Here is a 26,453-nt window from a genome sequence, read left to right as displayed (position 1 = left end):
CTGTTCTAATAAGGTAATATTAGCAACCCCTTAAGAGTTACATTTAATCAGCACAGAGGCTATAAAGATTTAAATTTCCTCTTCTTCAGTTTTTAATATTTTCAAACACCATCTGATAAATATTAAATGAAATGGAATAACTGTTGCTCAGAGGTGGAAAGACTCATGAGATTCAACTGCATTGTTATTGATATGGGTTGCAAAATTTTGTTGATTGCCTACTGTGTGCTTAGTATATATTATAATAAATATGTGAAAATAGAACCTTAAGTAACACATTTCAAACTAGTAAAGTCCATTATTTAAAAACAATAATAGCAGCTGAAATTGAGTGATTGAACTGTGATAAGTATTATATTACACAAATCACATGCATTGCATCTAATTCTCACTGACTATTGTTAAACCCCTTTACATATCATAGATAAACTTTATGTAGCACTGCCATAAATTTTTCTAAACCCTTTGCATATGCTAATTCATTAATAGTAATTCAGTAGTACAAATTTATTAATATTAATTCACTATTTTTCCATGCAAAAATATATTAAAACCTCAGAACTCTGGGAAATACCTCCTATTATCTTTTTTTTCCTTTTTGCCAAACAAGAAACTGAGGAACAAGAAAATATGTAATTAACCAAGGTAACATGATAAGTAAAAGAGGTTGTGAAATGATGCTCCAATATCTCTAATGTTAACCATGAAGATGTACTATCTTTCAATTATATAAAGTATATATTATACACTTATAATAATTTTAATGCTATATATATTGCAATTAGATATGAGTTATCTAATGTGTAGATTACTTTTTAAATATTTTTTTAGTTGTTGATCTTTATTTTTTTAATTTATTTATACATAGTGCTGAGAATGGAACCCAGTGTCTCACACACACAAGGCAAGTGCGCTACCACTGAGTCACAGCCCAAGCTACTAGATTATTATTAATATAAAGCATGCATTTCCATATGGGCTAATTTATAGGTGAAAATACTTTCAATTATGAAACCAAACGTTTACTAGGTGCTTTCATTCATCTTTAGCTATTATATATTGAAAATATAAACTCACAGTCTAAATGTGATTTTTTTAAATCCTAAAATTAAAATTAAAGGATATAGGTGTAAAAACTATGTTCTTTCACTTGTATGTCTTCTTTGACAAAATTTATATTAATTTTTGTTGTATCTTAACTGATACTTGTCTTTTCATTAATAAATTTAAAAATATAACAAAGACAAAGATAAAAACCACTATGATACTCATCTCCTCTTCACTATCATTGCTTTCACCACACCTCTCCTTTATCTATGCCAATAGTAATGAGTTATGAGGAAAACAGCCTTGGTGTATCTTCAAGACCCAGAATTAAGTCATTTAGCTGTGACTAGAGACGATAAATTTGTTAGCCAAATTTATACCACAGCTTTTAAACCAAGAAATTTCTACAAATATTTTAGATTTAAATGAATATCTGCTTTATTTTATATGGAGAAAATATATTATAATATATGATATAATGTTTCAAAGCTGGGCTTTGGTATTACTTTAATAAACTCCATGAAAAGTGAGACTAGGATCACTAGTATTATATATTTGAAGAAAAGTAGTATAATTAGAAACAATTTTTCACTACAGAATTATAAAATCCCCCTTTTTACATTGTTTTTTATTAGGCACTGGAAAATAATATGGTCTATTTTATGTTTTCTAGGTTTTTGGAGACCTGTTTTCCTCCCACCTCCAGTTGTCCAGGGAAAGGAAACTAAAGAACAACACTCTGTGCAACAACAAATAGATAGCAAAGGTGAGTATATTCAATTGAAATTCCTTAAGAATGTAATCATATTATTTCTCAATATTTGAAATAAATTAAAGTCCGAACGTGTTGTTTAAGTGGTCCTTAAGATAATAGCCAGGTACAGTTATTCTATAGGATTCATTGGACTCAATATGCATCAGCCCTAAAGGATACAATTTACTACAAAGTAAAATTAACAAAGGGTGCATGGTGCAAAATTTAGCAGAGAGTAAGTAAAAAGATCCAAGGATCTTATCCTAATTCTATCAGTTTCCCATAATTCATATAGCTGTTGCTATATGTCTTATTTGATGATAATTGTTCTCTTGAGACATTTGCTTATTTCTTGTATCATAGCTGATACTTCCTTTTTCATTAATAAATAGACATGTACAACAAAGAAAAAGAGAAATAAGTTCACTTTGTGCTACTCCTCTCACATATACTCCTCAACATTTAGTGTATTGTTATTTTTTATTGATGCATTAATATCATACATAATAGTGAGAATCATTATGCCATATTTGTACATGCTCATAAGTTTTATCAAGGTCATTCCCCTGTACCTTTCTTTTCCTTACCCTCCTGCCTCCCCCAATGACCTTGCTCTCTTCTAACAACCCATACCATTTTTATTTTATGTTAATTAGTGCATTCTAATAATATATAAATGACATATTCATTGTGGTGTATATATACATTAACATAGCATATTTGAGTAGATTTTGTTCCTAATGTCCTCCCCTTCTCTCTCTCTCTCAGAACCCCTTCTTCTACTCTATAGATCTCCCTTTTTAATTTGATCCTTTTTTTATTCCTCTTTTTCTCTCTAGCTTCCATATGTAAGGGAAAACATCTGACCCCTGATTTTCTGAGTCTATCATATTTTCTAGTTTTATTTACAAGCAAATGACATAATTTCATTCTTCTTTACGGTTGAGTGAAATACCACTGTGTATATATACCACATTTTCTGTATCTATTCATCTGTTGGTGGGCACCTGGGTTGATTCCATGACATGGCTATTGTAAATTGCACTGCGATAAACATTTATGTGCCCATATCGCTGTAGTAAGCTGATTTTAGTACTTTCAGATAAAAACCAAAGAGTAGGATAGTTGAGTCATATAGTGGTTTCATTCCTGGTTTTGAGGAATCTTCATACTGTTTTTCAACGGGGTTTTGCTAATTTGCAGTCCCACTAACACTGTGTATCCTACCTTTTCCCCCACATCCTTGACAACGGATATTTTATATGTATTCTTGATGATTGCCATTCCGAATGGAAGTAAAATGAAATCTCAAAGTAGTTTTGATATGCATTTTTTGTGATTACTAAGGATGTTGAAATTTTTTCTCACATAATTGTTGGCAATTTGTATTTCACCTTTTAAAAAATTAGTTCATTTACCTATATATTTATTTAGTTATTTATTTTTCCAATTTTAAGTGTTTCCTTTTTTTTAGTTTTTATATACATATTAATCCCCTATTGGGAGAGCAGTTGGCAAAAATCTCTTACTCTGTAGTCTCTCTCTTCACACTCTTGTTTCCTTTGCTGTGCAGAAGCTTTTATGATTATTTTTATTAATTTTTAATGTATTCTAAATAGTTATACATAGCAGTATAATGTATTTTGACACACTGTACATAAATGGAGCACAGCTTCTCCTTCCTCTGGGGGAAGTAAGTGTATGTGGGGATGGGAAAGACAGTGGAATGAGATGGACATTATTACCCTATATTACATGTGCAGAAGCTTTTTATTTTGATACCATCCCACTTACTGATTCTTGGTTTTATTTCTTGAGCTTTAGAGTCTTAATGAAGTAGATATCTGCACCAACATGTTGGAGTGTTGAGTGTATGGTTTCTTCTAGTAGTTTCAGTGTTTCTGGTCATTTCCTATGTATTTGATCCACTTTGAATTGATTTTTGTGAAGGGCTCACCCTTCATAGTGATCTACTTTCATTCTTTACTGTGAATATCCAGTTTTCTCAGAACTATTTATTAAAAAGATTATCTTTTCTCCAACATGTATTTTTGAACCTTTCTCAAGGATCAGATGACTATAGCTGTGAAGAATATTCTCTGTGTCTTGTATTCCATTGCCTGTTTTATGCCAATATATTGCTGGGGTTTTTTTATAGCTTTGAAGGATAATTTGAGATCAGGTATTATGAGGCCACCAGCATTGCTCTTATTGCTAATACATTTTTAAAGTAAGCTTTAACCATGTCTCTTCCTTCTCTATGTTAATACTAAAGAGATAGGAGGAACATAGCCTTACTGTATCTCCAAAGTCCAGAACATGTATGGAATGTTCTATCAGGGAAGCTCATTAGATTATTTTTTAAACAACACGTGAGATTTAAGTTACTCAGTAAGATATAAAATTCAATGATTTTTAAGTATATTCACAAATATGGCCAACCATTACCACAGTTAAATTTGGAACATTTTTGTCATTGCAAAAGGTAATTCTTTTCCTATAGTTATTATATACCTTTACTTTCCCACTTACCCTAACCCTAAGAAACCACTCTTCATTTCTATAGCTTTCTAAATTCAGTATATTTCATATGAATGGAATCATATAATGCATGGTACATTGTGACAATATCAATTTGACTGCATAATGTTTTCAAAATTGCTCTACAATGTAGCATGTATCAGTTCTTAATTCTTTATATAACTGAATGATATTCCACAATATGGATATATCACATTTTGTGTATATATCTGTCAGCTGGCAAATAATTTCACCTTTTGACCACTATAAACATTTGCATGCAAGTTTTTATGCAGGCTATATATTTTCATTTCTATCAGGTATATATCTTAGAGTAGAATTGCTTGAGTAACTACATTGTTAATAACTTAAATAACTGCCAAACTGCTTCCCAGAGTGACTATACACTTATATTCCAGCAGTAGTTACCCTTTTGAATATGAAATGGTCTGTCTTTGTGATTTTGATTTACATTTCCTTGATGTCTACTTATCTTTTAATGTAATTATTGGTCATTTTATGTCTTTCTTGGGTGAATGTCTATTTGAATAATTTAACAATTTTTAATTGTGTTATATTTTATCATCAAAATGTAAGAGCTCTTTATTACATGTGTATTATCAGATATAAGTATGAAATATTTCTCCTATTCTATGGATTGTACACTTACTTTTTTGATGGTTTATGAAGCAGAAAAGCTTTTAATTTTTATGAAATCTATATTCGAATACTTTTTCTTTTGTTGCTCATGATTTGATTGTCATACGTAAGAGCATTTTTCTTAAAGGTTTTTACAACTATGATATTTCCTAAGAACTTTGTAGTTATAGATCTTATATTTAAGTGTTTGATACATTTTGAGTTAATTTTTGCATATGATAGAACAGTTCATTCTTTTTCATGGTTCTGTCCATTGCTCCAATACCATTTGTTGAAAAGATTATTCTTTGCCCCATGGAATACTCTTGACAGCCTTGTAAAAAGTCAGATACCTATTGACCCATGAATTTATTTCTGAGTCTAAATTCTATTCTATTGCCTTAAATACCAATTATGGTGTCAGCACCAAACTTTCTTGATTTATGCTGCCTTGAGTAAGTTTTGAAAATGACAGCATAAATACACCCACTTTGTTATTCTTTTTCAAGAATGTTTTGGTTTTTACACACTTTTTGCAATTCCATATGAATTTTAGAATGAGTTTTTCACTTTAAACCAAAACTTCCACTGAGATTTTGATAGAGACTACATTGAATCTGTAGATCAATTTGTGTAACATCACCATCTTAGTAATATTAAAACTTCCAATACCTGGAATGTAGTTCCATAAGTATTTTTAAAATTTTTATTCAACAATGCTTTGTGTTTTCAGAGTATGATGTTGAACTTCTCTTATTGAATGTTCTCAAATTATTTTTGATGGTATTGTAAATGGAATTGTTTTCTCAATTTAATTTTTGACTTTTCATTGCAAGTATATAGAAATACAGTAGACTTTCAAATATTGATCTTGCATTTTGAAACTTGATGTACTGCTTTATTATTATGATGGATTTTAGTAGTTTCCTAAGAATTTTCTATATAAAAAATCATATCAACCATTAATATTCTTTTTTCCAATCTGAATACCTTTTATTAATTTTCTTTCCTTGATTTCTCTGAGCAGAAGCTCCAATAGAATATCTAATATTAATATGTAGTATATAATTTTACATATTTTGAAGAGAATAGTTAGAAAATAAATCCTTATCTTAGGGGTAAAATATCCAGTCTTTCACCATTGCTTACCATATGATCTATAACTGGTGAATTTTGTGCCTCAACTTGAGAATAATGTATATTCCTTTGTTGTTAAGTAGAATGTTTTATATCAACATCTATTAGTTCTAGTTGATTTATGGTATAGTTCATTTATCTTGTTATTCTTTAGACTCTATCAATTATTGAATATGAGATATTGATATATTCAACTACTTTTTTTACTATTTTTCTATTGGTTTCTGTCAGGTTTTGTTTCATATATTTTAATGTTCTGTTATTAAATGTATATACATTAATAATTGTATCATTCCCTGATTAGTTGACAGTTTTATCATCATAAAATGTCCTTTTTATCTCTAGTAACTGTGTTTGTTTTAAAGTTATTTGTGTGATATTAGTATAGCCAGTCCAGTTTTCTGAGACTCCTATTTTCATGATTTATATTTTTCATCCTTTTACTTTCATTTTTTTGTATCTTGGAATCTAAAGTATGATTGTTCCCATAGCATATAGTTGAATCTCCTTTGGTATAGTTTTACAATCTCTGTGTTTCATTGGATTTTCCATGTTTAATGTTATCATTTTATAGTCAAATTTGTATTTGCCATTTTACTTTCCATTTCCTGTGTGTTCTATGTCTTTTTATTCCCTTATTCTTTCTTTGATATTTCCTTTGCATTAAGTAAATATTTTCTAATGAAACATTTGATTTAGTTAAGGCAGGTTTTTATTTTTTTTTCCTTAGTGGTTATCCTAGGTATTACCATGTGCATCTTATTATTATCTCTTTCAGATATATGCTAACTTAATTCCAGTAATATATAGAAATGTTACTCCTATATTGCTTTATTCCAATTTTTATCCTTATAGTGGGATACACACATACACACACACACACACACACACACACACACACACACACACATAAACACATCAACACACTGATAGATTTATTACTATAGTGATTTTATGTCTTGAAGTACCTGAGAGAAAACAGAGAACAAGTATATGCTATTATAATATCTTACATTATATTAATTAGATTTCTCATTATTTGTTTCTCTTTATTGTTTTTCTGAATTGTGGTTATCAACTGGAGATATTTTCTTGGCCCAGTTAAAGTTGGTGCTACTCAGCTTTTTTGTATTGTTATTGGCAAATATTTCTATATATTCTACACCTTATAGTAAATTAAATAAACATTATTTTATAAAACTTTTCTTCAAATCTATTTAAGAATAGAAAATATACATTTATACTATCTTTGGTGATTACATTCTTACCTTTATTTGTGGCCTTTTTTGAAATATGAATTAAAATTATCTTCTAGTTTCACTTGTTTTCTGTCTGAAAAACTATCTTTGATGCATCTTTAAAATATTTTTCTATTGTGGCCCTCTGAGTTAGTTCTCATGATCTTGATCCCTTTTATCATTCTGATTTCCTATGTAGCACAGTAATCTCTCTCTCTCACACATGGGCTCCTACCATGATGCTGTCCTTCATGATATGATGCAATTAGGGTGGTCATCTCCAGAACCAGCACGTGGTTTAGACTTTCAACATCCAAAACTGTAAGCCAAAAAATTTCTGTTCTTTAGAGCGTATTCAGCCTCAGGTATCTTATTATGGTAACATAAAATGGACTAATACATCTGGTAAGGGACGAATTGGTGTTTTTCTCTTGCTGCTTTCAAGATGATCTTTTTCTCATTGATTTTCAGTATGTTCACTCTGATGTGTCCATTTGTAGACCTTAGTGTGTTTATCCTACTTGGAAATAATGAGCTGCATGAGAAAATTACTATCTCAATAAATCTAGGAGATTTTCAGTCATTACTTATGAAATATTTTGTCTGATCCTCTGAACCTGAACATTTTTCCTAACTTCTAGTACTCACTTTATGCATACTTTGATGTACATAATGGCAGATAACATTTATCTGAGGATCTTTTCACTAATTTTTATTTTTTATTTTCAATCAAGGTCTCACTAAGTTGTATAGGGCCTCACTAAGTTTCTGAGGTTGCCATTGAACTTGCAATTCTCTTCTCTCAGCCTCATAAGCCTCTGGGATTACAGGTTTGTGCCACTATGCCAAGCTCTGTTCACTTTTTATATATATATATTTGGGCCTCTTTTTCAGATTTCAAAATCTCTACCATCTATCTTAAGTTTGCTAATTATATCAGCTCACACCTACAGTTGAGCCATTCTAGGGAATGTTTCATGTTGGCCATTACATATTTTAAATTTCAGAAATTCCATTCTTTTTTCTTTTTAAATTGATTTATTTCACTTTACAGATTTTTTAACTACACTTTTCTGCTATTATTTTTTTATTTGAAGGTGATATTGTCACCATGTCTTTTTCTACTTTGTTAATCATGTTTTTTAAAAATTTTTGAATATGTTTATAAATGATTATTTTTTTATTTTTTATGGATTTAAAAAAATGATAGTGGAGTGCATTACAATTCCTATTACACATATACAGTAAAAGTTTTTATATCTTTGGTTGTATATAAAGCTGACACCAATTCATGTCTTCAAATAAATGTACTTTGGATAATGATGTCTATCACATTCCACCGTCCTTGCTAGTCCCCTGCCCCCTCACTTTTGCTGCCACCCGTCTTCCCTATCTAGAATTCATCCATTCCTCCCATGAACACCCTTCCTTACCACACTATGAGTCAGCCTCCTTATATCAAAGAAAACATTTGCCATTTTTTTGGAGGGGGGATTTGCTAACTTCATTTAGCATTATTTTCTCCAACCGTATCCATTTACCTGAAAATGACATGATTTTATTCTCTTTTATTGCTGAGTAAAATTCCATTGTGTATATATGCCACATTTTTTTATCCATTCATCCACTGAAGGGCATCTAGTTGGCTTCACAGTTTATCTATTGTGAATTCTGCTGCTATCAACATTGATGTGGCTGTGTCCCTGTAGTAGGATGTTTTTAAGTCCTTTGGGTATAGACGAAGGAGAGGAATAGCTGGGTCAAATGGTGGTTCCATTCCCAGTTTTCCAAGGAATTTCCAAACTGCTTTCCATATTCGCTGCACCAATTTGCAGTCCCACCAGCAATGTATGAGTGTAACCTTTTGCCCCAAATCCTCACCAACACATATTGTTGTTTGTCTGCATAATAGCTGCCATTCTGACTGGAGTGAAATGATATCCTAGAGTATTTTTGATTTGCATTTCTCTAATTGCTAGAGATGATAATATTTCTTCTTATATTTGTTGATTGATTGTATATTCTCTTCTGAGAAGTGTTTGTTCAGGTCCTTGGCTCATTTGTTGATTGGGTTATTTATTTGTTTGTTTGTTTGCTTGTTTATTTATTTATTTATAGTTTGATGCTTAGCTTTTTGAGTTCTTATATACCTTAAAGATTAGTGCTTTATCTGATATTTGAGGAGTAAAAATTTACTACCTGGATGTAGGCTCTCTGTTCACCTCACAGATTGTTTCTTTTGCTGAGAAGAAACTTTTTAGTTTGATTCCATCCCATTTATTGATTCTTGGTTTAATTCTTGCACTATAAGAGTCTTATTAAGGAAGTTGGGGCCTAATCCCACATGATGAAGATTAGGGCCTACTTTTTCTTCTATTAGACACAGAGTCTCTGGTTTAATTCCTAGGGCCTTGATTCACTTTGAGCTGAGTTTTGTGCATGGTGAGAGATAGGGGTTTAATTTCATTTTGTTGCATATGGATTTCCAGTTTACCCAGCACCATTTGTTGAAGAGGCTACCTTTTCTCCAGTGCATTTTTTGGGTACCTTTGTCTAATACAAGATAATTGTAATTTTGTGGGTGAGTCTTTGTGTCCTCTATTCTGTACCATTGGTCTACCAGTCGTTTTAGTGCCAAAACCATGCTGTTTTTGTTATGATTGCTCTGTAGTATAATTTAAGGTATGGTATAGTGATCCACCTGCTTCATTCTTCCTTATAAGGATTACTTTAGCTATTCTAGGTCTCTTATTTTTCCAGATGAATTTCGTGATTGTTTTTTCTATTTCTATGAGGAATGCCATTGGTATTTTGACCAGAATTGCATTAAATCTGTATAGTGCTTCTGGTAGTATGATCATTTTGATAATATTAATTCTGCCTATCCAAGTGTGAGGTAGAATTTTCCATCTTCTAAGTTCTTCCTTGATTACTTACTTTAGGGTTCCATAGTTTTCACTCCATAGATCTTTCACCTCCTTCATTAAGTTGAATCACAAGTATCTTATTTTTTGACATTATTATAAATGGGATAGTTTTCCTCATTTCCTTCTCAGAAAATTTGTCACTGATATACAGAAACACCTATGATTTATGGGTGTTGATTTTATATCCTTCTACTTTGCTGAATTCATTTACTAGTTCTAGAAGTTTTCTGGTGGAGCTTTTTGTGTCTTCTATATATAGAATCATATCTTCAGCAAACAGTGCTAATTTAAGTTCTTATTTTTCTATAGATATCCCTTTAATTTATTTTGTCTGTCTAATTGCTATGGCCAGTGTTTCAAGAACTATGTTGAATAGAAGTGGTGAAAGAGAGCATCCCTGTCTTGTTCCAGTTTTTAGAGGGAATGCCTTTAATCTTTTTCCATTTAGAATGATGTTGGCCTGAGGCTTGGCGTAGATAGCCTTTGTGATGCTAAGATATATTCTGGTTATCCCTAGATTTTCTAGTGTTTTGAACATGAAAGGGTGCTGTATTTTGTCAAATGCTTTTTCAGCATCTATTGAAACAATGATATGATTCTTATCTTTGAGTCCATTGATGTGATGGATTACATTTATTGATTTCTGTGTATTGAACCAACCTTGCATCCAAGGGATTAATCCCATCTGATCATTGTTTACAATCTTTTTGATGTGTTTTTGTATTTGATTTGCCAGAATTTTATTGAGAATGTTTGCATCTATGTTCATTAGAGATATTGGTCTGAAGTTTTCTTTCTTTAATGTGTCTTTGCCAGGTTTGGGGATCGGGGTGATATTGGCCTCATAGAATGAATGTGGAAGTGCTACCTCTTTTTCTATTTCCTGAAATAAATTGAAGAGCATTGGTATTAGTTCTTCTTTTAAGGTCTTGTATTACTCGGCTGTGTATCCATCTGGTCCTGGGCTTTTCTTGGTTGGTAAGATTCTGATGGTGTCTTCTATTATATCACTTGATATTGCCCTGTTTAAATTGTGCATACCTTCCTGATTCAATCTGGGCAAATTGTATGACTTAAGAAATGTGTGAATGTCTTCAATGTCTTGTATTTTATTGCAGTATGTTTTCAAAATAATTTATAATTTTCCTCTGTATTTCTGTAGTGCTTATTGTAATATTACCTTTTTCATCACATATGCTGGTACTTTGAGTTTGCTCTCTCCTTCTCTTTGTTAGTGTAGCTAAGGGTCTGTCAATTTTATCTATTTGTTTTCAAAGAACCAACTTTTTTGTTTTGTCAATTTTTTACTTGTTTTTCTTGTTTCAATTTCATTGATTTCAGCTCTAATTTTAATTATTTCTTGGGTTCTACTGCTTTTACTATTCTTCTTTTTCTAGGGGTGGGAGATGTAATGTGAGGTCATTTATTTGTTGACTTTTTCTTCTTTTAAGGAATGAACTCCATGCAATGAACTGTCCTCTTAGTACTGCTTTCATAGTGTCCCAGAGATTTTGATTTGTTATGTCTATGTTCTCATTTACCTCTAAGAATTTTTTAATCTCCCCCTTGATTTCTTCTGCTACCCATTGTTCATTCAGTCACATATTGTTTAGTCTCTAGGTGTTGCATAAATTTTTATTTTTTATTTTGTCATTGATTCCCAAGTCCATTCCATTATGATTTGATAAAATGCATGGTAGTATCTCTACTTTTTTGTATTAGCTAACAGTTGCTTTGTGGCATATTATATCATCTATTTTAGAGAAGGATCCTTGTGCTGCTGAGAAGAAAGTGCATCATCATGATGCAGGTTGAAATATTCTATGTATGTCAGTTAAGTCCAAGTAATTGATTGTATTATTGAGTTCTACAGTTTCTTTATTCAGCTTTTGTTTGGAAGAACTATCTAGTGTTGAGAGAGGTGTGTTAAAGTCAGTTTCACTCTTGAACTTGAGAAGATTTTTTTTTATGAACATGGCTGCATCATTGTTTGTGGCATATATATTTATAATTGCTATGTCTTATTGGTGTATGGTTCCCTTGAGCAGTATGTAATGTCCATCTTTATCACTTTTGATTAACTTTGGCTTGCAGTCTACTTTATTTGATACAAGGATAGAAACCCCTGCTTGCTTCCACAGTCCATGTGAGTTGTATGATTTTTCCCAACTTTTCACCTTCAGTTTGTGTATGTCTTTTCCTATCATATGAGTCTCCTGCAGGCTGCATATTGTTGGGTTTTTTAATCCAATCTAATAAGCTATGTCTTTTAATTGGTGAGTTTAAGCCACTTATATTCAGGATTATTATTGAGACATGGTTTTATTCACAGCCATATTTGTTTATTTTTGTTGTTTAACTTGACTTGATTTTCGTTAATTAGTTTTTCCCTTTAGGGTACTACCTCCCTCTGCTGATTTTCATTATTGTTTTTTGTTTCCTCTTCATGGAATATTTTCCCGAGGATGTTTTGTAGTGCCGGTTTTCTAGCTATAAATTCTTTTAACTTTTGTTTATCATGGAAAGTTTTTATCTCACCTAGAAATCTAAAGCTTAATTTTGCTGGAAACAAGATTCTTGGTTGACACCCATTTTCTTTCAGAGCCTGATATATATTGTTCTAGGATCTTCTCGCTTTCAGGGTCTGTCTTGAATAATCTGCTGTTATTCTAATTGGTTTTTCCCCTCTATGTAATTTGATTCTTTTCCCTCGTGGCTTTTAAATTTCTCTTATTATTCTGTATTTTGGGCATTTTTATTATAATATGCCTTGGTGTGGAACTGTTGTGATTTCATACTTTCATGGTCCTGTGGGCTTCTTGAATCTGGATTTCCAATTAATTCTTCATGTTTGGAAAGTATTCTGATATTATTTCTTTGAGCAGATTGTTCATCCCATTGGTTTGAACTTCTATGCCTTCCTGTATCCCAATAACTCTTATATTTGGTCTTTTTATGGTATCACATATTTCTTGAGTGTTCTGCTTGTGATTTCTTACCATTTTCCCTGTGTGGTGTATGTTCTTTTCAAGATTATATATTTTATCTTCATTATCTGATGTCTGTATTTTCCAAGTGGTCTACTCTGTTGGTGATGCTTTTATTTGAGCTTTTAATGTGGTTTATTATTTCTTTCATTTCAAGGATTTCTGTTTGGATTTTTTTAGAATGTCTGTGTCCTTTTTGAGGTGATCTTTTGCTTCTTGGATTTGTTTATGTAGCTCCTTGATGAAGTGATAATTCACTGCTTATGTTTTGCTCTCTTATATCTTCCTTGAGTTCACAGAACATTTTACCTATGTATATCTTGAACTCTTATTCTGTAATTTTTTTATGCTGTGGCTGCCAATGATTTTAATGTTGTAGTGTCTTGATTTGTTTGTGGTACTTTGTTCCCTTGTCTCTTTATGTTTCTTGTGTGTCTTCCTTTCCAGCTCTGTGGGTATGGCATGTCATTGTTTTTACCCTATAGGTTTATAGTGCTCTTGTAGGGTTCCAAGATCACTCTTTTGGGGAGAAGGAAAATGTAAACAGATCTCAATACGAACAATATATCACCTACAAACAATTTGTTGTTATTAAGACAATTACAGTTTAGTCTTAATGTACAGAAATGTTGGATTCAATTATTATCTAAAATATAATCAGTTTCACAAAAAGGTTTAGAGTTTTTGACAGTGGACAATGAATTGGGGGTGGGTGTTGGATGATATTCTAAGAGGGAAAATGTGAGGGTATAGAGTTAATATATCTTAGGAAATGTGAAAGAGAAATCTAATGAAGAGGGTTAGTAGCAGGAGAATAGACAGGAAGTAATTTAGGCTAGACAAGTACGTGGGAAGACAATAGAGCACATGAAACAATGTAGCTAGAAAAATACAGGATGTTAAAATAGTAAAATTTTGAGGGGGGAAATGAAAGGAGAAAAAAGGGGGGAATATATAACACATATTAAATTATTCAGATGACTCAGTCCTCAAAATCCTATTTCATGCAAAGTTCTTGGTTTCACATATGTTGGGGATGTGAGGGCCAGAGGATAGAGGGGTAGAAGAGGAAAGAGGAAAAAAATACTCAAAAGAAGAAACCAGGGTTTTTGCTAGTTTAAGAGATCCATATCTTTTTCTGTTTCTCTTCTCATCCAATAGGTGAGGTTGTCTGGTTTCAGCTGGTGTCTCTGCCTTCAGGATGGTGTAGGTAACCTGGGTAGCAAAATTGGTCCTGGTGTAGGGCATCTACGAGCAGGGAATGTTGACTACCAGTCCCTGAAGGGAGATTGCACCTCATGGGTCTCCTTTTGGAACCGCTGGTATGACTTGAGTGCCTGGTATCATCTCCCTCTCTTGCCTGGAGATTTCCAAGTTCCTGGTCTCTCTGTTAGGCTCCAAGCTTCAATCCCATCCCCTCTCACTTAGTAGTTTCCACCTGTGGTACCTCTCACACCCAGGCTCACACCAGTTGGGCAGTGCCCTGGTAGCATTGTACACCTTCCCAACTGGGAGCTGTTTTTGTGTTGAGAGGTCACTGACTGAGTTATTGCTGCTGGGGTGTTGGGGAGGGGGAGTTGGATACCTGGTACCCAGCCAGATGGAGATCTGAGAGCTGCCCCCACCAAATATGGCCAGAGAGGTTATCCAAGATGGAGGCAGTCTGCTTCCAGCGCTGGGGTGTCTCGTGAGGTGGGGGGAACCAGGTGATGGTGTTGTGCTGTGGGTAGGTAGTAGCCAGGTGACCTGCATGGGAGTGGGGCATAGTCTCAAGTTCTGCAGAGGTGCTGAAAGGTGATTCTGCTAGGGTGCTTGAGAGCCATGAATGGGCTAGAACTGTGGGCTTTGGGTTTTGGGAGCCAGGGGTCTGAAGTTCTACTCGAATGCTGAGGCTTTGTGCCCTGCTGGGGGGTCATAGCATAGATGATTTCTTCAGAAATCAGCTGTATAGGGGTCCTCTTACATTCTCTGAGATGCAGTATTCCAACTGGGTGAAATCTGGGTCACAGAATGGCATGGAATGCTGCCTCCCTCTGGCTTACCATCTTGGAATCCATAAATGATTATTTTAAAATATTTTTTTCTATTAAATTCAACATCTGATTACTTTCATAGATAGTTTCCATTGCCATTAGAGTTCCCAGCTTCTTTGCATGTGTCAAAATTTTGCATTGAAATCTAGATATTTTGGTCAATGAATTATGCAACTCCAAATAATGGTCTCACACCCTGGAGATAGTTTTTTTGTGTGTTTATTTGGTGGTTGAATGAAATATTTTATCAATGTCCATTTTGGACTCATACATTGCTCCTCAAAGCATTACAGTTCTTTTGGTTGCCCATAGAAACCTCCGGTGGGCAGTAGTTTTGGCAGGGTTCTCATCATCACTTTCCCTGGCCACAGAAACTAATTCAGCTCTACTAATTGACACATGAATAGTCTGTTTGTTTCTAGCAATGTCCCATGGCATGAAGTGTTCTACCAATGAATTGTATCAAATTTAGTCTTCGAAGGAATAGGTCTTCTGGTCAGTGTTGGATTTTTCTGATCCCAGGCATGCTCCTCCCAGTTCTATAATTCCCTGATTCTCTCCTTATTCTCTCTGTCATATAATTTAGCCTGTATCTTCATTGAATCTACCAATCACCTCTCAGTTGACATTCACCACATATTTTTTATCTTAGATATTTTATACTAAATATATATTTTATTATACTAAATTATTTTTTTCTAAAAGTACTTGCCCTCTTCTTGAAGCAGGAATTTTCACAGAAAAAAATTAATATTTTTGGTTCACAGCATATTTCAACCAGGCCTGCAAACATCTGCCTAAAGGATAGATAGAATGGCCAGCAGGATTCTAACCTCTTATTTCTTATGTAGAGCTAGTGAGACTGAACTTTCTGCCCTTGCCCTGCAGCTGACCTGTGTTTTTGAGAGCACCTGTGTCAGACCAGGTTATAACAAATTACTACCATCTGTTATAACAAATTACTACCAATTGGATAATTTATAAATACACTTGCTGCTCACAACAGAGGCTGGGATATGGAAGATCAAGGCACTGGCAGTTTCAGTGTCTGGTGAGGGCCTGGTCTCTGCTCCCAAGGTAGCACTTCAAATGCTCCTTCCTCTGGAGTGAATATACCATTTGTTCTCACATGGCAGAAGGTGGAAAGGCAACATAAGAGCCTAAATAGTTACCTAAAGCACTTTGTAAGTTTCTTCCATTAATGAGAACAGAAGCCCTCAAGGCTTAGCCACTCGTAAAAGGGCCCACCTATTAATACTCTTACATTAAGGATTAATTTTAAATTTGAATATTGGAGGGAAACCAACATTCAAACCTTAGCAGTACACTTAGCCTTGAACTTCATGTCCTGTTGTAAATGAAGTTGGTTCCTTTGGGAAGAGATTAGAAGCTGTTTTATTGCTTGTTCTCCCTCCAGGCAAGAGGTCTGAGACTGTGGTGGGGAAAATGGCATACCTCCCTAGAAGTGACACCCCTAATTTAGGATCTGGGTTCTTACTGAATATGGGGATAGCTTCTCTTTTCTTTGGCTTGATTCTGGCATGCAGCTACTGCCTTTTGAGCTGGGACAGATGCAGTTGAGACTTTAGTATTCTTGGCAACACAATGCCCAAACAATAGTCTTTATTACATGAATAGGGACTGGTGGGAAAAAGAGACCCCCTACCTTTGGGGCACAATCTCCTGAAACTTGGATTCAACAATAGTTGGCTGAGGACAGGATAAGAAATGGTGATGTCCTGCTTCCACAGAATAAAAAGTTCCTCAAAGTGGGAACTTTGGGAAGAGGCAGACCTATATTCTTGGCTGTGTCTGTCTGGAATGGAGTTTCCATTTTACTGAATTGGAAGGAGGGAGGAGAAGTCCCATTTCAAATTCCATGAACTCTCTTCTCTTTATTAATTTTACTATGTTTTCTGAATAAATGTGTCTTCATTTGTTGTATTCCCTTAGGAATGTTTCCAGAGAAGTTAGATGATTTCTATGTAAAAATATTTTTCACAAGTTTCACTGGGGAATGGATTTTGAAGTTCCTCACACTGTCATGCTAAAATTCGAGATCCCCAGTGCCCATGATTTTTACTTGATGCTGCTCACATGGGCACTCTTTGCCTAACTAATGCCAAAGTTCTAATACTTCATAAGAGAAACATGTTTAACATAAACCACCTTGTACAGTTTAGCCACAATGAACCAGTCATGAGTTCTGGTGATGTTTGGAATTCTCTCCAAACTCTAGTTGCTATACAACAGCCAAGGCTAAACCTTACAAGGAAGCCTTTATAAGTATATAACAGTTTCAGGAATTCTGTGTTAACTCTGTTGTGACCAATCTGCCAACTTGGCTATACACCAAGATAAACTAAGAAGTTTTTACAAAAAAAAAAAAATTAGTAGTTGGACCCCACACAGCATGTTACCAACGTGCAGTATTGATCTCAGTTTATATCCTTTATCCTTTCTTTAGAAAAATTAAAAAGACATTTAACCTTGACTGTGTCCTCAAGTTTCTGCAAGTTAATTTTTTTATCTGTTTTAAGGAATCAATTCAGTCCTGGCATATACACTGGGAAGTAAATTGGATTTGACCTGAAAGTCTTGCAGGCTGTGGCAGTGGCACAATAGTTATAGTGCACACATCAGAAGTACAGTTCTCGATGGCCCACATGATACCCTTGGAAATATACCCCATAATACATTGCATACATTTGTCAGGCAATACAGATTAATAGAATCTCCATTGTGTCCTCCCACCATGGTACATTCTACCAGAAGATTTTTTAGTATAGTCCAATTAATTCAGTTTAGTTCTTGGTTTTCAGAACACCTGCCTAAAAGCTGTTAGTTTCAAACAGTTTTGCTTGTCCATGGCACCAATTTATCTTCCTCAGGAACATACATGACACCTGGAAGTATATTTGTGGAAAGTGCTAGAGTTAGGGCCACCCCCTACTGTTTCATAATCAGTGCTGTCAGGTGTGATCTTAGGCCCAGCAGTCACTTTTTTAATTTGAAGGGCTCAAAGCAGCTTGGAGAGTCAGTGTAGGGAGCTTTCCTTTAGAAATAGGGGATATCTTGTAGAAAAAAAATTTAAAAAACAAAGTTCATAAATGCACTACCCAAACACCCATACCTTCCCAGTTTTCAGAGTTTGTTTTTTCCCTTAATTATTGTGAAAACAGTGGGGTTTGTACAGTAATATTTATATTTCATTTTCAGTTATCCCCTACTTTTACCCAGACTTTCTCTTGATGGATTATAAGCAAAGGGTGAAAAACATTTTATAAAAATGTTTTTATAAAATTTAATTAGAATACATATTATAGGTACTCTTTGCCTAAGTAATGCCAAAGTTTTCAAAATCTGATTAGAAGTCTGAAAAAGATCAATTATTTTCTGGGGACAACTATATTTAACAAATGTATGTACTAAGATGTGAATGCAAAGATGTAGAATGGTGAAGAAAGTTAGTCCAATGTTACAAACTTCAACTAATCTTAAGATAAAAAGGATGAGAAACCATGTAAATCCATTTCAAAAAATTTTGAAAATTTACAACATGTACTCTAATTAAATTGTCTAAAATATTTTTGTATAAAAATGTTTTTTACACTTTGCATATAATTTATCAAGACAAAGTCTGGGTAAAATAAAGGATAACTGAAAATAAAATATAAATATTACTTCACCTAATCTGGAAAGCTGAGCATAAGTCAAAGGCAGTGAGACAACCTGCAGAGGGTATGTTACATGTCAGCAGTGCTCACCTTCCCTGTGGTGGGTGGTCTCCCAACTTAGTTTTGGCAGAAGTCACAAATCAATACCAGAAATATAAAGGTAATTAGCATCTTGTTTTCAATGGACTTACATGAGGCAAATCATTTTCCTTTGGGAATTTGAGCATAACCCAGAGAGCCCAGCCATCACTGATGATGTTTTCTTAGTTTCTGGCCCTACAGAATGATGTCCTGAATCTGTATCATTCCCATTCTGATTTCTTTTCATTGAATGGAGTGATTTCAATTTTGGCACAGCTAGTGATGGGGTGAAACAGCTGATATACTGGTGTTTTAGCTGATGTCCAGGTAATATGAATCTGAGTATTCAGGATTAAGAAAGAAAGAAAAAAAGCCAGTGAAATTATTTGAACAAAACCAAAGCCAAGAAATTATAGGGCCAGATAACTGTGTTCCAACTCCAAGCGACAAACAAGGATTTCCTAAACCTTTTTCATCCTCCCATTCTCAGAGTTCAAATTGATCTGCTAAAATATATACAGCAGATGGGGAAACAATCTACTAACAAAAGCCACAAATCTGATGTCACATATGTTCATTAGCAAACTCAAAACTCTTTTTTTAAAACTTCAAACCTATCTCTGTTTAGAAATTTCCTCATTTTTATGTTTCTTCCCTTTTCCTCATAGGTTTTGGTAGGCAAAAATAATAGAAAAAGACTTGTTCTGTTTCCCAGACTCACAGAGTTTAAATTTCAAACTACTTACTAGTGACAAAAAGCAAGGAAATTATATTTTACTAACAACTTATTTTTTCTCTATGATCTGTATGATTACTCTAACACTTATGAAATAACAACTATTTAACATTTATATCAAGTTTAACATATACATTAGCTATAAATTTTTAAAAATTAAAAATAATTTGTCTCTTATTAGAAGTTTACTCAAATCTATAGCAGTAAATTTAGAATTTATAGGATTATCATTACAACTTCAGGGAGATCTTTGTTGGGAATGAAAGAAGAGGGGAGCTCCTATAATAGTAGCAAGTATACTTAATAAATGATTAGCAAATTAGTAAGTTATTTATTGTAATAACTAAGGCAAACTATATTATCAAAAAGTTCACTTGGAATCATGGTTCTGTAGGTGCATGGTTGAATGGCTACATTTAGTGGTGACCTTCTTACTGGAAGAGTCCTAAGGTGGTGTAGGGCATCACATGGCAAGAAACAGGGAGCACAAGACTGAGTATGTATCCCTTGTAGGAAAACTACCACAATATCTTATAAAATTTCTTCATGTAAACCAACAGGATTCACCTAATAACTTTATCTAATCCTAATCACTAACATCTCCACCTCTAAACATCATAATCAGATTATTTTTCTGTCTTCCTAATATCTCACAATAGGCGGTTATATTTCAAAACATAAAGCCATAGGAAACACACTGAAATACATTCAAATTATAGTAACAGGGGTCATTTTCTCCTTTTTTCTCTGGTTTCATGTAAAGCTTCGCTGAAGCACTGAGAACTGATTTATGTATTTTTTTCTTTCCACTTGGAGGAGACAGCAACACAAACTTTTAAACATTTTAGACCCATCTAAAGCTTACATTTGTGAATTCTGAAGTCTTATTCCGTCTCAGAGGAAAGGAATAAAAAAAAAACATCATCTGGAAACCACTCTTTCTCTTCTCATTTTAGTTAGCATGGCCCAAAGCAACCAAGGGTATCCAGAAAAACAACTCTGCTGAGATTTTTTCAGTTCCACTGGGAACTGAAATAATATTTTATTTTAAATATTTTATTTATTTTATATTTTAGCTGGTATTTTACTATGAATGATTCCATATCTATATAAGCACCAAAGGTTTTTCATCTTTTTGACATTTCATCCTTCCATTTACAGGGGAAAAAATGCCTTTTCCATATTTCAATGAGTCAGCATAATTTTAGTGAATCCCACTTCTGACATCAACTCTGTCAAGGTTCCTCAAGACCATCCCAGGTTTGAAAATTCTCTAGGAGTACTCACAAGGCCCAGAATATATTTGTATTCATGAATAGGTTTATTTTTTACAGTGAAAATATACAAAGTAAAATTAGAAATAGGCAAAAGAGCACAGGCAGCCAAAATGTCCACAGAAAACTGTATGCAAGATTCCAAGTTGTCTTCCTGTGAAGTCACACAGGATAAGGTTAATTCCTCCCCAGATAAATTATAGCATGTATGTTTGAAATGTTTACCTGGGAAGTCTATTAGAGATTCGGTGCCTGGGGTTTTTAAATGGGAGCTAGCCACAGGGCCACTCTGCCTAAAATGTACACAAGCCCCAGTAAATCAGATGTTCAGCATAAACCATATTGTTTGTAAAAACTTTTTAGGCACAATGAGTCACTGATTAGTACTGAAAATGTTGGAAATTCTCCACAAAACCAAGTTCCTAGATGCCAGCCAATTACTAACCTTGCAAACAGGACTTTTCTAAGGGTAGCTATCTCAGGCCTGATATCTTAACACTTCAATGGGCTTCTGTCTTGGTATACCTTTTGACTCTATTTATAAAGGTGAAAAACAAAGAGACTATAATGCTTTTTACCCTCTCCTCCCTCCCTCATTCTCACTTCTACCTCCAAACAAACTGTTGTCCTTTCTTTCTACTACAAACTTCGCCATCATCCCGTACTTCTGAACAATCAAGTATACTGAAATAAAATTACCAATGTAGATAGATTAACAGAAGAAAAGGCATACAAATTTATTAGCATGCATGTAAAACACAAATAATATGAAACTCAAAGATGACAATAAATCCAATGTATAAATCAAAAGAAGGGAAGAAAGATTGCAAGTTCTCAGTGATTTTTGAAGTTTTTGAAGTTTTTAGTTTGCTAATCAGGAAAAACCTCATTGAGAAGATGTCATTTGAAGAAACACTTAAAGGAATTATATATATATATATATATATATATATATATATATATATATATATATATATATATATATATAAATGGAAGGGGCACTTCAGGTCAAGGGAGCAAACAGTGTCAAAGATTAATGTCAGAAAGTGAGAAGAAAATTATTGAAGATAAAGTAATTAAATTAGTAAGGGTTTATTTAGATCATGTAGATCTTCGTGGACTATGGCAAGGTTTGTTGGAGTTTACTCTGATATGTGAACCATTATAAAGTTTTTACAGAAATATGAGATTATTTTACTTGTATTTTAATAAAATCACTCTGGAATGATTTTAGTGAATAAACTGTAAGGGTACAAGGGTTACAGGAAGTAGACTATTAGAAGGCTATTTTAATATTCCAGGGCAGAAAAGATAAGGATATAAGGATTTGTATCATAACTGGTGAAGTTGATGAGATGTGTTTCAAATTTTTTTTTAATGGTCATATATTTCTAAAACTAGAGGCAACAGGATTCGGATATGGGATAAAGAAAAGAACCCTCAGGGTAATATCAATTGTCCAAAGAAATTACATAAAGAAGCATTTGCTTTTCACTTTATGGGAAACATTGTAAAGAGCAAGTTTAATATCAAAAGATGGGAATTCAGATTTAGACATACTGATATTGAGATATCAATTAAGCAGTCAAGAAGTATCAAGTAGGCAGTATTATATACAACTCTGAAGTTCAGAAAAGCAGTCTTTGCTGAAAAAAAGTATATTTAAGAGAGAGAGATAACAGCTGAGAGACAATTTAATTCATATGTGTTTATATCTGAATAAGATCATCAAAGGTTTATTGCAAAAAAAGAATTTCAAGAACTGATTTATGGAGTAATCCACGCATAACATGAAGAAGAGGAGGAAGAAATAGGAAAGGATACTGAGAAGTAGTAGCATACCAACAGTTGAGTGAAGAAAATTTTCAAGGAAAATGAAGCAACCAGTTGAATTAAGTGCTAATCATATGTCAAGGAAGACAAATAATAAGGATTAACAAGTGAAATTAGTGATTTGAAGATCACTGGTGAACTCCATAAATGAAAAAACATTTTAAACAAAATCATGTTCGAAGTTTGAATTAGTGGACTTGAAAAATCAAACAGATAAGTTGTTAGAGTCTGTAAACAAGTCAGGATGTCACCTGGCATTTTGCCAGGGGGATGTTAGAGTCTGTAAACAAGTCTGGATGGCGCCTGGCAAAATGCCAGAGAAAGTGGTTTGTGAAGTAAGGCCAGTGAGCCATTAAGTATGGAGATTTCTTATTAGTTGACTGATGTATCTAGTTTATGCTAATTAAGATAAGCTGTGCAGAATGTATAAATACTGCTCCTGTCCTACAATAAACGGCTCCTACTCCTGCTGTATCAATGTACACAAGTTGTTCGTCACTCCCCGGTTATATTGCTGCAGCTGGACTGTGGCAATAAGTGATGGGAAATTAATTCTGAATATTTTCTATTTTCTTCCTGGAAGGAGTAACAACCACAAACTATATAAGTAAAACTGAGAGGTAAAGCCTACAAAGATGTGCTGGAAAAATTGCCCAGTACTGGAAGAGTATTTTTATTGGTGCATAATCATCATACAGAAAAGTGTGTTTCATTGTGGCATAAACATATCATACTTTGATCAATTCCATTCACTAGTACCTCCCATTGCCCTTCTCCTTCCTTCCACTGATTCCCTTCCTATAACCTACCAGTCTCCTTAATCATTCACAAGATCCCTTTTTTCCCCTTTTTAAATCTCTAATATCCACATATGAGACAAAATATGTGAACCTTGCCTCTGAGACTGGCTTATTTCACTTAACATGATGCTCTCCAACTCCACTCATTTTCCCAAATATTACATTATTTTGTCCCTCTCTATGGCGGAAAAAAGACTCCATTGTAAATATATACTATATTTTCTTTATCCATTCATCTGTGTACAGACACCTGTGAACAGACTAGTTCTGCAATTTTGTTTTATGAATTGCTCTCCTATTAACGTGAGTGTGCATGTATCTCCATAGTATATTGACTTTAGTGGTTTGTCGTTGCTGCTACTGATGCTGCTCTTGTTTTTTTGTTTGTTTGTTTGTTTTGATTTTTTTTGTTTTTTGTTTATTTGTTTGTTTTTTGGTAAATAATGAAGAGTCGTAGAGCTGGATTATATGGTGGATCCATTCCTAGTATTTTAAGGGAAATCCCTACTGATTTCCACGGTTTCAGTACTAATTTTCCTTCCCATCAGCAGTTTATATGCATTCTTTCCATTAGTTCATGTTATTCATGACTAACATTCTAACTGGAAGTAAGGTGGAGTTTTGATTTGCATTTCCTCTGATGGTTAGAAATGTTAAACATCTGTTTCACATAATTGTTGTTCATTCATACTTTTTTTCACAGTACCTTCATTTTATTTATGTATTTTCATGTGGTACTGAGGATCAAACCCAAGGCTGGGACAGTAGATCTCTATCACTGAGCTAAAAACCCTAGCCCTTACCCTTCTTCTTTTTGGAAGTGTCAATTCATTTCACTTGTCCATTTTTATTGGGGTATTTGGACTTTACTGGTGTTGAATTTGATTTTTGTATCCTAGATATTAGTCTTCTGTCAGAAGAGTAGATGGATAAGATTTTTTTCCCATTATGGAGTCTCTCTTCACATTGTTGTTTCCTTTTCTGTGAAGAAGCATTTTAGTTTGATGTCTTCCCCACTTATTGACTCTTGTATTATTTACTGAGCTACAGGAGTCCTACTAGGGAAGTCATTGTGTATGCCTGTAAGTTTATGTAATTCCATTATATATCTCTTCTAACATTTGCAAACTTCCTGGTCTTATTTTCCAGTTCTTTTTTCTAGTAGTTGCTTATGAAAATACAATGATCTTGACATATCATACATTTGATTCAAATGGGGTATGAATTCTCATTTTTCCAAGTGTACAGGTTGCAGAATCACATTGGTTATACAGACACATATATACAGACAGCAGTACTAGTGTCTATTTTATTCTGCTGCCCTTCCTATCCTCCCTTCCCCTCCCCTCTCCTCTCATCATCTCTCTCTACCCAATCTAATGTGACACATTTCTTCTTTTTTTCCCTCACATCATCATACATGTATTTTGTATAACGATGAGGGTCTCCTTCCATCTTCCTACAATTCCCCTTCTTCCTTCTTTTCCCTCCCACCTCTCTTTCCTATTTAGTGGTAATCTTCTTCTCATGCTCTTCCTCCCTAACCCATTTTGAGTCCCCCCCCTTATATCAGAGAAGACATTTGGCATTTGTTTTTTAGGGATTGACTAATTTCACTTAGCATAATCTGCTCTAATGCCATCCATTTCCCTGCAAATGCCATGATCTTGTTATTTTTTTAGTGCTGTGTAATATTCCATTGTGTATAAATGCCACATTTTTTTTATCCATCTATTGAAGGGCATCTAGGTTGGTTCCACAGTCTAGCTATTGTGAATTGTGCTGCTATAAACATTGATGCAGCTGTGTCCCTGTAGTATGCTCTTTTTATGTCTTTTGGGTATAGTCTGAGAAGGGGAAAAGCTGGGTCAAATGGTGGTTCCATTCCCAGGTTTCCAAGGAATCTCCATACTGATTTCCAAATTGGCTGCACCAATTTGCAGTCCCACCAGCAATGTATGAGTGTACCATTTTCCCACATCCTTGCCAGCACTTGTTGTCTTATTCCTAGATATTCTATCTAGTTTGAGTTGACTCTGCTTCAGATGAAAGATAGTGATTTACTTTCAATCTTCTATGTATGGATATCCAATTTTCCAGTACCATTTATTAAACAGGCTCCCTTTTTTTCAACATAAGTTTTTGGCTCCTTTGTCAAGAAGAAAATAACTGTGATTGTAATGATTTGTCTCCGTGTCTTCTATTCTGTTTCATTTTTTAGATGTGTATTTTTATCCCAGTACCAACCTGTTTTGTTAGTACAGTTCTGCAATATAATTTGAAGGGGTGTTGTGATGCCTCCAGCTTTACTCTTTTTCTGAAGAATTAATTTTCCTATTCTGAGTCTTTTGTTCTTCTATATAAATTTTAAGATTTTTTCTATATCTAAGAAGATTATCATTGGTATTTTTATGGAGATTGCATTGAATCTGTACAGTGTCTTTGGTAGTATGGCAATTTTAATGACATTAACACTGCTTATTCATGAACATGGACATTTTTTCCATCTTTTGCTTTATGCTTTGATTTCCTATTTTGTAGTTCTGTAATTTCCCTTGTGAAGAATGGGGTCTTTGACTCCCTTGGTTAGATTTATTTCTAGGAATTTTCTGAAGCTATGTTAAATAGAATTGTTTTCCTGATTTCTCTTTTGGAAGATTCATTACTGGAGTGTAGAAAAGATACTGATTTTTGTAAATTTCTCATGTGTCTTGCTACTTTGCTAAATTTATTTATAAACTCTAGAAATCTTCTGGTGGAGCTTCTAGAA

General features: G+C 33.7%; 1 protein-coding gene across 2 annotated transcripts in view; it reads left to right on the top strand.

The window, feature by feature from the left end:
* LOC101958962 (connector enhancer of kinase suppressor of ras 2) overlaps window positions 1-26,453 on the top strand; it is a 457,679-nt gene that overhangs the window by 303,376 nt on the left and 127,850 nt on the right. For both annotated transcript variants that reach the window (XM_078034585.1, XM_040282705.2), the window contains one exon: window positions 1,721-1,813. In XM_078034585.1, coding sequence (XP_077890711.1) covers window positions 1,721-1,813 — 93 coding nt within the window. The remainder of the gene's footprint in view (window positions 1-1,720; window positions 1,814-26,453) is intronic.

This window comes from Ictidomys tridecemlineatus, chromosome X, assembly GCF_052094955.1.
Source record: "Ictidomys tridecemlineatus isolate mIctTri1 chromosome X, mIctTri1.hap1, whole genome shotgun sequence".
In the NCBI taxonomy this organism is placed as follows: Eukaryota; Metazoa; Chordata; class Mammalia; order Rodentia; family Sciuridae; genus Ictidomys; species Ictidomys tridecemlineatus.
The sequence above is the reverse complement of the archived record's forward strand: the minus strand, read 5'-3'. Positions and strand labels throughout refer to the sequence as shown.